Below are 13,640 nucleotides of genomic sequence, written 5' to 3' on the forward strand. Positions count from 1 at the left end.
GCATTGGTGTGCAACAGTGGCATATATTTTCGGAAAAGTGAAATATTTTTAACTCCATTAATTTTCTTTGTGATAACATAAAAGAAAAAAATAGTGATGCGTTTCGCGGCCATTTGGCTGTTGGCGGCTACGGCCGGTTTAACAGTTTTAGGACTGAGTGAAGCGAATATTCTTGGTGGGCAGCAAACAAGTGAGTGCAATGGATAAGTGGAATGTGAATTAGTTGCTTGACCTGAAAATGGCATTCAATTTGCTTTATATAGGATATACTTATAAAGGGTGATTTTTTAAGAGCTATAGGAAAGTTTTTCGAAAAAACTCACGTAAAATTCAGAAAAATGTATGAAATTTTTATTCAAATCGATAGTACGGTACATATAATTTAATGTTTGAGGATTATTTCAGGCAAATGTTGACCGCGACTGCGCTTCAAATGGTCCAGCCGCTTAGTCCAATTTTGGCATACTTTTCCAATGTTTCGGCCGGTATCTCACATATAAATGCTTTAATGTGGTCTTCCAATGCGTTAATTGAAGCAGAATTGTCAGAATAGCTGAATGAGCTTTAACATAGCCCCACAAAAAATAATCTAAAGGCGTTATATCGCACGATCTGGGTGGCCAATTGACAGGTCCCGAACGTGAAATAAAATGTTCACCGAACTCGCCTCTCAACAAGTCCATTGTTACACGTGCTGTGTGGCATGTGGCACCGTCTTGCTGAAACCACATGTCATGCAGGTCAAGCTCTTGCATTTTGGGCAAAAAAAAGTTGGATATTATTTCATGGTAGCGCTCACCATTCACAGTTACGTTACGATTCGCAGCATCTTTGAAGAAGTACGGTCCAATGATACCTCCAGCCTATAAACCGCACCAAACTGTGACCTTTTCTGGATACATTGGTAGCTCTTGCATCTCTTCTGGCTGATCTTCACTCCAAAATCGACAATTCTGGTTATTTACGTACCCATTGATCAAAAAATGAGCTTTATCGCTGAAGACAATTTTTCGATAAAAAAGTGGATCTTAAACTTTCTTAACAGAACACGCATTTTTATAATAAAATTCAATGATTTGCTAGCGTTGTTCGTTTGTAAGACGATTCATGGTTAAATTATAGACCAAACTGAAGATGTTTCACAGTGAAACAAAACACGAAACGTGCGTCAGCTGTTTAAACCAACTGTTTAAAAAGATAATAGCTAAAAAATCACCCGTTATAATACATAACAGTAGCAATCTAGCTAAGGTGGTTAAAAAAGGTGGAGACAAAACACCAATTTTTTTTAAATAATTTCTCTACTATTATTATTGTTTTTTTTCGCAACTTGAATGTAAAGAGTTTCATTTTTAATTTTTAACTTTTTTAATATTTAATTTGTTTTTTTTTTAATAATTTTCTGATTAAAAAATATTCCGATTTATATAAAAATAATTACATTTTTAATATTGGAATCTTTTTACTATTTGATATTTCTTTAATATTATGGTTTTTTGTTTTTTTTTTTTTAAATATTCCGATTTGCATATAAAAATGTAAGCTATTAATTTCTTACTATTTTTTATTTTGATCTTAAAATTTTACTTTTCTAATACTTTTTTTTAATATAATATTTGATTTGCTGTATTGATATATGATTTAATATTTAAGATATTTCAATATTTGAATTTTTTTAATATTTAATTTTCTTATTAAAAATATTCCGATTTATTCATACATATTCAAGTTTTGAAATTTTAAATTTTTTAGTTCTTTTTTTAATTTGTCTTCTTTTCTCAATCAATGACATTTTTATTAGAAAATATTGCAACTTAAATGCAAAGAGTACGATTTTTAATTTTTAATTTTTAACCTTTTGTTTTTTGTTTTATAATAATTTTCTGATTAAAAAATTTTCCGATTTAAATATAAATATTTTCATTTAAATATTTGAATTTTTTTACTATTTGATTTTTTTATAGTTTCTTATATTGGTTTTTTTTTTGTTACAGAAATTTTTTCATGAAAACATATTCCGATTTGAATATAAAAATTTAAGTGTTTTATTTTTTAGTATTATTTAATTTGATCTCTTTCTGATTAAAAGATATTCCGATTTAAATATAAATATTTTCATTTTAAATATTTGAATTGTTTTACCATTTGATTTTTTTATACTGGTTTTTTTGGTACAGAAATTTTTTTATTAAAAAATATTCCGATTTAAGTATAAATATTTCATTTTAAATATTTGAATTTTTTTACCATTTGATTTTTTTATACTGGTTTTTTTTGGTACAGAAGTTTTTTCATTAAAAAATATTCCGATTTAAATATAAATATTTTCATTTTAAATATTTGAATTTTTTTACCATTTGATTTTTTTATACTGGTTTTTTTGGTACAGAAATTTTTTTATTAAAAAATATTCCGATTTAAATATAAATATTTTCATTTTAAATATTTGAATTTTTTTACCATCTGAATTTTTTATATGGTTTTATTTTTGTTACAGAATCTTTTTTATTAAAAAATATTCCGATTTAAATATAAATATTTTCATTTTAAACATTTGAATTCTTTTACCATTTGATTTTTTTATACTGGTTTTTTTGGTACAGAAATTTTTACATTAAAAAATATTCCGATTTAAATATAAATATTTTCATTTTAAATATTTTAATTTTTTTTATTATTTGATTTTTTTATACTGGTTTTTTTGGTACAGAAATTTTTTTATTAAAAAATATTCCGATTTAAGTATAAATATTTCATTTTAAATATTTGAATTTTTTTACCATTTGATTTTTTTATACTGGTTTTTTTGGTACAGCAGTTTTTTCATTAAAAAATATTCCGATTTAAATATAAATATTTTCATTTTAAATATTTGAATTTTTTTACCATTTGATTTTTTTATACTGGTTTTTTTGGTACAGAAATTTTTTTATTAAAAAATATTCCGATTTAAATATAAATATTTTCACTTTAAATATTTGAATTTTTTTACCATTTCATTTTTTTATACCGGTTTTTTTGGTACAGAAATTTTTTTATTAAAAAATATTCCGATTTAAATATAAATATTTTCATATTAAATATTTGTATTTTTTTACCATTTGATTTTTTTATATTGGTTTTTTTGGTACAGAAATTTTTTCATTAAAAAATATTCCGATTTAAATATAAATATTTTCATTTTAAATATTTGAATTTTTTTACCATTTGATTTTTTTATACTGGTTTTTTTGGTACAGAAATTTTTTTATTAAAAAATATTCCGATTTAAATATAAATATTTTCATTTTAAATAATTGTATTTTTTTACCATTTGATTTTTTTATACTGGTTTTTTTGGTACAGAAATTTTTTCATTAAAAAATATTCCGATTTAAATATAAATATTTTCATTTTAAATATTTGAATTTTTTTACCATTTGATTTTTTTATACTGGTTTTTTTGGTACAGAAATTTTTTTATTAAAAAATATTCCGATTTAAATATAAATATTTTCATTTTAAATATTTGAATTTTTTTACCATTTGATTTTTTTATACTGGTTTTTTTGGTACAGAAATTTTTTTATTAAAAAATATTCCGATTTAAATATAAATATTTTCATTTTAAATATTTGTATTTTTTTACCATTTGATTTTTTTATACTGGTTTTTTTGGTACAGAAATTTTTTTATTAAAAAATATTCCGATTTAAATATAAATATTTTCATTTTAAATATGTGAATTTTTTTACTATTTGATTTTTTTATATTGGTTTTTTTGGTACAGAAATTTTTTCATTAAAAAATATTCCGATTTAAATATAAATATTTTTATTTTAAATATTTGTATTTTTTACCATTTGATTTTTTTATACTGGTTTTTTTGGTACAGAAATTTTTTTATTAAAAAATATTCCGATTTGCGTATAAATATTTTCATTTTAAATATTTGAATTTTTTTACCATCTGAATTTTTTATATGGTTTTATTTTTGTTACAGAATCTTTTTTATTAAAAAATATTCCGATTTGCGTATAAAAATTTAAGTGTTTTATTTTAAAAAATTTTTTAATTTGATTTTTTTCTCAATCTACAAATTGTTTTTATTAAAAACATTGCGATTTAAATATAAAAATTTATTTTTGAATATTTAACTTTTCAATAGTTAACTCTTTTTAAAATTTTAGTTTTCTTTTTTCAACAAGGGAATTTTCTTATTAAAAAATACTCCAGTTTTAATTTAAATAAATAAATTTTTAAATTTTAATTTAAAAAGTTAAAACAAAATGCTGGATTTAAAAAATGTGTTTGATTTGCTTTTATTATTTAATTTTTTTTATTAAAATAACATTTTTTCTCGCACAAAAAAACAAAAAACAAAAATAAAAACACTTTAATATTTGTATTTAATTTTTTTTTTTTCAGTGAACAAAGCCACTCAAATTGCTGGCAACAACAATGCAGTGACCAGTTTATTAAATGTTGATCCGCAAGTGAACGTGGGCGCCAATGCCTTGAATGCGTTTTCTCAAACATCTGGTGGTGCTGGAAATAATATTGGAGGCCAGCAAACGCGTAAGTAAAAAACCACTTACTCAACTAGTTACTCTACTAGTTATTCACTGTGAATTAAGAGATAAACTTCAAACTGCAAATTAGTACTAACTCTTTGACTTTAGCATTGAGTTTCATCTGTTTTTGTGTACTGATGCATAACAAATTTTGTCCTTTAAGAATCTGCTGGTACTCGCATTGTTGGTCAAGGAAATACTGTCTCGAGTCTCGCAAATGTCAATCCTCAAGCAAATGTTGGCGTGAGTCTCTTAAATTTTATCTCGCAACAACCCTCTGGAGCAGCGGGCGGTGGCAATAGTGGTGGAGCATTTACTATAATTAGCAGCCCCATCGAACAAGAAGCAGTTTATACATACAGTCGTGCTGCATCTAGCCCCGGTAGAGCAGCTAGCAGCCAAAGTGGCAGTGTTCAAGGTAAAAATAAAAGCTGAGATTCCTTAAGAACTAAATATAATATGAAATCTCTCCGAATTGCAATTTTCTAGCACAAACCCTGACGTATCAATCACCGGTTGATCCGCGCGCGAATTTTTGTACTCAATACTTAAACTCGATCCGTTATGTAGGCCCTACTAACATTGGCAGTGCGGCAGGAAATAATCTTGGTGGCACCCAGACTCGTAAGTAAAAGAAAGACAAAAAAATCGAGCAGAATCCTATTGCAACTTTCGTAATGTATTTGAAATATTTCAGTAAACAGAGGTGCCAATATTTTTGGAGATGGAAATAGTGTCACGAGTCTTATTAATGCCGATCCCCAAGTGAATGTTGGCCTCAATCTGCTCAGTTCAATAACACAAACGCCTTCTGGCGCCACTGGTTCTGGAGGTGGTGCATTGGGAGGCTTGGGTGGTGGGACTAATACCATCGGTGGCAGGCAAACCAGTTAGTATTCAATGCTTCCTGAATACGTCGGGCTGGCAAACAACTCATTCTGACTTTTAATTTTAGTGAGCAATGGCAACAGTATTACCGGTAGTAGCAATCGAGTCTTCAGTTTGTTAAATTTGGATCCTCAGATAAACGCAGATGTAAACGCTTTGAACTCTATCAGACAAGAATCAATTTCTGCGGCTCAAACTCGTAAGTTAATAGAAAAATAATTCTTTTAGATTAGTAAAAAACTCGTAGCTCGAATTGTTACAATTTGTTTGCTTCTACTGCAATTTTATATTGAAATCTCTCTGATTTGAAAATTTCCAGAAGAAACTTTAGCACTTATTGCCAATGATCCGCAAGCGATTGCTTGCATACAATACTTAAACTCGATCCGTCGTGTGGAGCCTACTAGCACTGCCGGAGCAACAACAAGTTTTGGTGACAGTCAAGTTCGTAAGTAAAAGAAAAAAGTATTAAATTAGAAGAACTTTGTTGCAACTTTTGTAATGTATTTGAAATATTTCAGAAAATACTGGTGCCCCTACTAACCTCGGCGGTGCGGCAGGAAATAATCTTGGTGGCACCCAAACTCGTAAGTAAAATAAAAAACAGAAAAATCTACCAAAAACCTGTTGCAACTTTTGTAATGTATGTGAAATATTTCAGTAAATAGAGGCACCAATATTATAGGAGATAGAAATAGTGCTACGAGTCTTATCAATGCCGATCCCCAAGTGAATGTTGGCCTCGATTTGCTCAACTCAATATCACAAACGGCTTCTGGCGCAACTGGTGCTGGAGCAGCAGGCAGTGAAAACGGTGGATTATTAGGTGGTCCACTGGGAGGATTGAGAGGAGCAACTAATACCATCGGTGGCAGGCAAACCAGTTAGTATTCAATGCTTCCTGAATACGTCGGGCTGGCAAACAACTCATTCTGACTTTTAATTTTAGTGAGCAATGGCAACAGTATTATCGGTAGTGGCAATCGAGTCTCCAGTTTGTTAAATTTGGATCCTCAGATAAATGCAGATGTGAATGCTTTGAATTCTATCACACAGCAAGCAGTATCTACATCCAGGGATACTGGATCTTCTTCGGGTAGAACAGCTAGCAGCGAAAATGGCGGTGCTCAAACTCGTGAGTAAATAGAAAAACAGGATGTAACATGAAATCTCTCTGACTTGAAATTTTCCAGAACAAGGTCTAACGACTCTCACTACGGACGATCCGCGCGCGAATTTTTGTACTCAATACTTAAACTCGATACGTCGTGCTAACACTGGCAGCGCGGCAGGGAATAATCTTGGTGGCACGCAGACTCGTAAGTAAAAGAGAGACAGAAAAATCGAGCAGAATCCTATTGCAACTTTCGTAATATATTTGAAATATTTCAGTAAACAGTGGTGCCAATATTGTAGGAGATGGAAATAGTGCTACGAGTCTTATCAATGTCGATCCCCAAGTGAATGTTGGCCTCAATCTGCTCAGTTCAATAACACAAACGGCTTCTGGCGCAACTGGTTCTGGAAGTGGTGCATTGGGAGGCTTGGGTGGTGGGACTAATAACATCGGTGGCAGGCAAACAAGTCAGTATTCAATGATTCCTGATTTTATCTGGCAGGCAAACAATTCATTCTGACTCCTTCTTTCAGTGGATAAGAGCGCCAGTATTAGAGGCAGTGGCAATACAGTCTTCAGCTTATTAAATGTGGATCCTCAGATAAACGCAGATGTAAACGCTTTGAACTCTATCAGACAAGAATCAGTTTCTGCGGCTCAAACTCGTAAGTTAATAGAAAAATAATTCTCGTAGATAAGTAAAAAACTCGTAGTTCGAATTGTTAGAATTTGTTTGCTTCTACTGCAATTTTATATTGAAACCTCTCTGATTTGAAAATTTCCAGAAGAAACTTTAGCACTTATTGCCAATGATCCGCAAGCGATTGCTTGCATACAATACTTAAACTCGATCCGTCGTGTGGAGCCTACTAGCACTGCCGGAGCAACAACAAGTTCTGGTGACAGTCAAGTTCGTAAGTAAAAGAAAAAAGTATTAAATTAGAAGAACTTTGTTGCAACTTTTGTAATGTATTTGAAATATTTCAGAAAATACTGGTGCCCCTACTAACCTCGGCGGTGCGGCAGGAAATAATCTTGGTGGCACCCAAACTCGTAAGTAAAATAAAAAACAGAAAAATCTACCAAAAACCTGTTGCAACTTTTGTAATGTATGTGAAATATTTCAGTAAATAGAGGCACCAATATTATAGGAGATAGAAATAGTGCTACGAGTCTTATCAATGCCGATCCCCAAGTGAATGTTGGCCTCGATTTGCTCAACTCAATATCACAAACGGCTTCTGGCGCAACTGGTGCTGGAGCAGCAGGCAGTGAAAACGGTGGATTATTAGGTGGTCCACTGGGAGGATTGAGAGGAGCAACTAATACCATCGGTGGCAGGCAAACCAGTTAGTATTCAATGCTTCCTGAATACGTCGGGCTGGCAAACAACTCATTCTGACTTTTAATTTTAGTGAGCAATGGCAACAGTATTATCGGTAGTGGCAATCGAGTCTCCAGTTTGTTAAATTTGGATCCTCAGATAAATGCAGATGTGAATGCTTTGAATTCTATCACACAGCAAGCAGTATCTACATCCAGGGATACTGGATCTTCTTCGGGTAGAACAGCTAGCAGCGAAAATGGCGGTGCTCAAACTCGTGAGTAAATAGAAAAACAGGATGTAACATGAAATCTCTCTGACTTGAAATTTTCCAGAACAAGGTCTAACGACTCTCACTACGGACGATCCGCGCGCGAATTTTTGTACACAATACTTAAACTCGATACGTCGGTCAGCGCCTGCTAACACTGGCAGTGCGGCAGGGAATAATCTTGGTGGCACCCAGACTCGTAAGTAAAAGAGAGACAGAAAAATCGAGCAGAATCCTATTGCAACTTTCGTAATGTATTTGAAATATTTCAGTAAACAGAGGTGCCAATATTGTAGGAGATGGAAATAGTGTTACGAGTCTTATCAATGCCGATCCCCAAGTGAATGTTGGCCTCAATCTGCTCAGTTCAATAACACAAACGGCTTCTGGCGCAACTGGTTCTGGAGGTGGTGCATTGGGAGGCTTGGGTGGTGGGACTAATAACATCGGTGGCAAGCAAACAAGTCAGTATTCAATGATTCCTGATTTTATCTGGCAGGCAAACCACTTATTCTGACTTTTTCTTTCAGTGGATAAAAGCACCAACATTAGGGGTAGTGGCAATACAGTCTTTAGCTTATTAAATGTGGATCCTCAGATAAACGCAGATGTAAACGCTTTGAACTCTATCAGACAAGAATCAGTTTCTGCGGCTCAAACTCGTAAGTTAATATAGAAATAATTCTCTTAGATAAGTAAAAAACTTGTACTTCGAATTGTTAGAGTTTTTTGCTTCTACCGCAGGTTTATATTGAAACCTCTCTGATTTGAAATTTTCCAGAACGAACTTCAGCACTTGTCGCCAATAATCTACTAGCTATTGCTTGCACACAATACTTAAACTCGATCAGTCGTGTGGAGCCTACTACCACTGGCGGAGCAGGACGAAATAATATTGGAGGTTCTCAAACTCGTAAGTAAAAAGATATCTATGAAACTTTAACAATTAAAATAAATATTATCAAATTAATATGTTGCCGCTTTTGTAATGCGTTTGAAATATTTCAGTAAACAGAGGTGGCATTATTGTAGGAGATGGAAATGGTGTTACTAGTCTTATCAATATTGCCTTCTAAAACAAATTTATGTATATTGGATACTGCTCACTTAAAATGAGTGTAGCTGGTATGGAAGGAAGAGCTTCCGCGACTATCTCAAATCCCATTTGTGTTCAGACGTACCTGATATGGCATATTCCGGCTTGCTGAGTTTAGTCGAAGCTATTCTGTTCTAGCCAAGGAAACCGTCACACATTTCATGCTTAAAGAATTTGCGTCAAAAATGCTCTGTGCTGTTTAGCTGGAGGAGAAATTTAGCATGTATTGATACATACCGAACTTAATGCTTCCATGGCTGCCTTCCTTTTGGCATCAACTCAAAATTCTTTAAATAAAACTATACTGGGGAATAGGAATAGGCATTTGACTGCTTTCGAACTCAGGAGCTTGCCTATATCCAACTCAGGAACTTTAAATTTATGGTTGGTGGAAAAACGCTGAAACATTACCTTCCATCCAACTGTGATCCTTTTGTCTATCGGAGCTATTCGAGCTGCGCTGTTAACTGACTTAGTTTAGGATAGGTTGAACTGGTTGGCTTGATGTTTGGCTATAGTTGGCCACGCATAGACCAGTTTGGGGCATAGCGAGACCAGATGGAGCTCAGTAGTTATGCGTTTTGAAAGACGGGTGGACTCTTGGTGCCTGTTTCTATTGGGAATTTAAGGAGCCATTTCCAAACGACTGCTGAGATATCTTCCCACCCATCAAACTGTGGTGGTCCCAACTATTTTAAGCGTGTTTCGAATAGCGCTTAACTGACTTGGCTGAAATATATTTCAAGTGTCGGCATTAAAATATATTTGGCATTTTTTATACCCAACTCTACGTAGGTTTCCATGCACTCCGGGCTCTTTGGACTGTAATGTCAAAACTAAAAAGCTAAAAAGGTTCAAGATTAACAGACGATAAAAGGTCTTGGCTCTTCAGGTCTATGATACGTAAGACGGCGAATTATTAATCCTATCGCCAGCGTTGCTTGATACTTTACTGGAATCAAGGCCAGATAGGAATGATAATCAGGCAGATCCGTATGTCATGCGATCAGCGTCTCTCGTGTCGGTTGAAAGGGAAAAGGTCAATATTTAGTTTCTGCTTCCCTTCCATCAAATAAATGCAAGAGCTTACTTATAATCTGAGTTTCTGCACTACCCAAAATTTACACCCCTATTCAGATCTGCCTCATTCTTCACTTCAAATTAACGAAACTCAACTCCTTAAGAACTTGTACGGATATAGGATAATCATTGACAACTTTTCCCTAATTCTTTTTATATTTTTAATTCTTTTTTACATTTTTGTATTGACCCATAAAATATGGCTAATGTTTCTTTACCCTTTGTTTTTATAGAAAACAGCGGTACTAATATTGAAGGTTCAAGCAATCAGGCAGGCGGAGGCGGCAGCGGCGTGGGCAATAATATTGGGGGCAGGCAACAAGGTAAGTGATTTTTTTGAACAAACACAAACCCTGGATGTGATGGCTTAGGGATTTCTTTGTTTTTATTAATATTAATTTTATTTATTTACCCTCAGTGAATGATGCAACCGTAATTCGCGGCGATAATAATCAAGTTAGCACTAGTGGGACCAGGATATTTTGGCCTGGTGATGGTGATTTGGAATGTGATATTAATATTGGCGGCCAACAGCAGCGTAAGTAGCGTCTCATTTTTTGCGGTTTCATAGAAATAAAAAATGCAAATGTTTTTTTTTTATTAATTAAAAAAAAAATCTAATTTTATTGTTTTCATTTTTTTAGGTAATTCCGGTACGGACATTGTTGGCAATAATAATCAAGTATTCAGTGGAGCCGATATAAGTCCTCAAATCAATGCAGATCTTAATATTCTGAATAGTGTGAGGCAACAAGTTCGTTGTAGACCGAAAGCGTCAACACTTCCTCCGACATTACCGCCCACACTTCCTCCAACACTGCCACCCCCGCGCCCTCCAACATTACCGCCCACACTTCCTCCAACATTGCCACCCCCGCGCCCTCCAACATTACCTCCCACGCTTCCTCCGACATTACCGCCCACACTTCCTCCAACATTGCCACCCCCGCGCCCTCCGACATTACCTCCCACGCTTCCTCCGACATTACCGCCCACACTTCCTCCAACATTGCCACCCCCGCGCCCTCCGACATTACCTCCCATGCTTCCTCCGACATTACCGCCCACACTTCCTCCAACATTGCCACCCCCGCGCCCTCCGACATTACCGCCCACGCTTCCCCCGACATTACCGCCAACACTTCCTCCAACATTGCCACCCCCGCGTCCTCCGACATTACCGCCCACACTACCTCCAACATTGCCAACCCCGCGCCCTCCGACATTACCTCCTACGCTTCCTCCGATATTACCGCCCACACTTCCTCCAACATTGCCACCCCCACGCCCTCCGACATTACCGCCCACACTTCCGCCAACACTGCCTCCTATATTACCGCCCACACTTCCTCCAACAATTCCACCTTTTGTGCCTCCATTCCCACCGTATCCCCATCCATACCCACCACATGTTCCCTATAACTATCCACCAGTCCCACCCGCACATTATTATACGCCATCATCTGCACCATCAGCACGGACCAATTGCTTTGAAATAAGTGATTATGATTTAGCTGGGAATAAGGAAAAAACCCGTATAGTGTGTGTTCCTCGTCCCTCAGATACGGGTCCTCAAATAGTTTTGCCAACTATATATCCGCCAGCACCAATGCGACGTTGCTATCGCCGTCGTTGCAATCATCAAAACAAATCACCGGATACTAATTGCTGTGTTTCAAATCAGTCTGACGAAAATGCTCCTGTGGACTCTTCCTCTGGAGAAACGGATTCAGAAAGCTATGGGCAGGTGGAGTCACCATCCCATTTAAGATACGATGACTATTATCATTAATATTTTTTATACCTGACAACTAAACAACATTGAAAATAAATGCTATTCTTTCTCACAAATTCCGATTTATTAATTTCGTTTAACCTTTTAAATCTTGCAGCAGAATCGGTAGTCTTTGAGCCAACTAATTTAATAAATCTTAAATTTTAGCAAATCTAGTCTAAGTCTTAGTTTAAAGGTAAAAAGATTCAGCTTTGGAAGTTTGGTGACAACAGATAGCATTCAGTCGACCCCTCAGAGCGACAGTTTTTGAGTTCAATTACAACTGGGCGCATCACCCATTAAAATGGTAAGCGTAGAAAACGTTTTTCGAAAAGCCGTGGACAAACCTTCGAGGGCATTCCTGCTCTAAAAGTGTTTCTCATAAATATCAGATGTCCGTGTCATAAAACTATACATAAATTCATAGAAAAATATCGCGAAAGATATACCTGTAGACATGTCTGATACCCTACCTTAGGTACCTACCTTAGGTAGGTGAAAACGAGAATGTAAAAAAGAAAAGAATGCTATGAAACTTCAAGCCTCCTTTTAGAAGAAGGTACATTCCAATCTCTTTACGGGAGGAATGCCTAGTGGACCAATATGCGTCCATAGTGATTTGAACAGTAGGGCGTGCAAAGTTATAGAAGTATATAGTTGGCTATATATGTTCCAGGAAAGGCCGTTGAATTGGTAAATAAATCTTATAAAGCTGTTGTGAGCATTTTTCGATAGTTTTGATCAGACCTCTTTGAAACATTTAACCTGATACCCACTGATCTACGTACTCATACACCTAAAGGAAGTGACGTGGGACTCGACTGTGAGATTTAGGGAGTCAATACCGTGAACAGAGAAACACTTCAATTATGCAACTATCGCAAGTAGAATAGCTCAAGATGGACAGGCTTAATCATGAAGGCTAGAAATGTAAACGAGCATCATACATGCGAAGCCAGTGAAGCCTTAAGGAATATTAGTAAAAATAGAACAACAGAGGATGGTTCCATGTGTAGAAATCCACGCAAGTGGGGAAAGTTACTGATTGCTATGCACTTGGGAGCGGTCAAGACGATTCTTCGGCATACGGTACAAGCAGCTAAGAACTTCCGGACTTCGTGGAATGTCCGGTCCTTGAACGAGAAAGGTGCGTCGTCCGGCTGGTTGATGCTCTCGTAAGAGCAAAGGCTAAACTGATACGATCCAAAGATATGCGATGGACCGGACAAGGTAAGAAGAACATTGGACCTTGCTACCTCTACTACAGCTGTCATGTAAAGGAGCGCAAATTCGATAGAACGATGCGTCCAAAGATCGCTTCTATGAGTGCCTGGAACGTTCCTACAAGTGCTGCCCCCGCTCTGACATAAAAATCGTGCTTGGAAACTTCAATGACAGGGTGGGCAAGAAGGGAATTTTTCAGCCTGCACAACGAAACATCCGATAACGAATGGAGACTGTAAGACTTCACCGGCGCTATAAATTTCGAAGTTTGCATCACCAGATTCCAGCATAAAAAATGCTCCAAGCAATGTGG

The 13,640-nt window shown here is 35.1% G+C and overlaps 1 protein-coding gene across 3 annotated transcripts; it reads left to right on the forward strand.

The window, feature by feature from the left end:
* Positions 1-12,180, forward strand: LOC129237079 (uncharacterized transmembrane protein DDB_G0289901). 3 transcript variants are annotated; one of them, XM_054871487.1, is made up of 24 exons: positions 1-190; positions 4,408-4,557; positions 4,717-4,971; positions 5,043-5,177; positions 5,251-5,442; positions 5,509-5,640; positions 5,761-5,889; positions 5,963-6,028; positions 6,103-6,324; positions 6,391-6,576; positions 6,635-6,760; positions 6,834-7,025; positions 7,092-7,223; positions 7,344-7,472; positions 7,546-7,611; positions 7,686-7,907; positions 7,974-8,159; positions 8,218-8,352; positions 8,426-8,617; positions 8,684-8,815; positions 8,935-9,066; positions 10,563-10,652; positions 10,748-10,867; positions 10,974-12,180. In XM_054871487.1, exons 1-24 carry the CDS (start codon positions 97-99, stop codon positions 12,119-12,121), a joined length of 4,563 nt encoding a protein of 1,520 aa, XP_054727462.1. In that variant the 5' UTR covers positions 1-96; the 3' UTR covers positions 12,122-12,180. The 3 variants fall into 3 exon arrangements, with proteins under 3 accessions (XP_054727462.1, XP_054727463.1, XP_054727464.1); XM_054871488.1 differs by lacking the exons at positions 7,686-7,907; positions 7,974-8,159; positions 8,218-8,352; XM_054871489.1 differs by lacking the exons at positions 7,092-7,223; positions 7,344-7,472; positions 7,546-7,611; positions 7,686-7,907.
* The last annotated feature ends 1,460 nt before the right edge of the window (positions 12,181-13,640 follow it).

The sequence above is a fragment of the Anastrepha obliqua genome, chromosome 2, assembly GCF_027943255.1.
Source record: "Anastrepha obliqua isolate idAnaObli1 chromosome 2, idAnaObli1_1.0, whole genome shotgun sequence".
NCBI lineage: Eukaryota > Metazoa > Arthropoda > Insecta > Diptera > Tephritidae > Anastrepha > Anastrepha obliqua.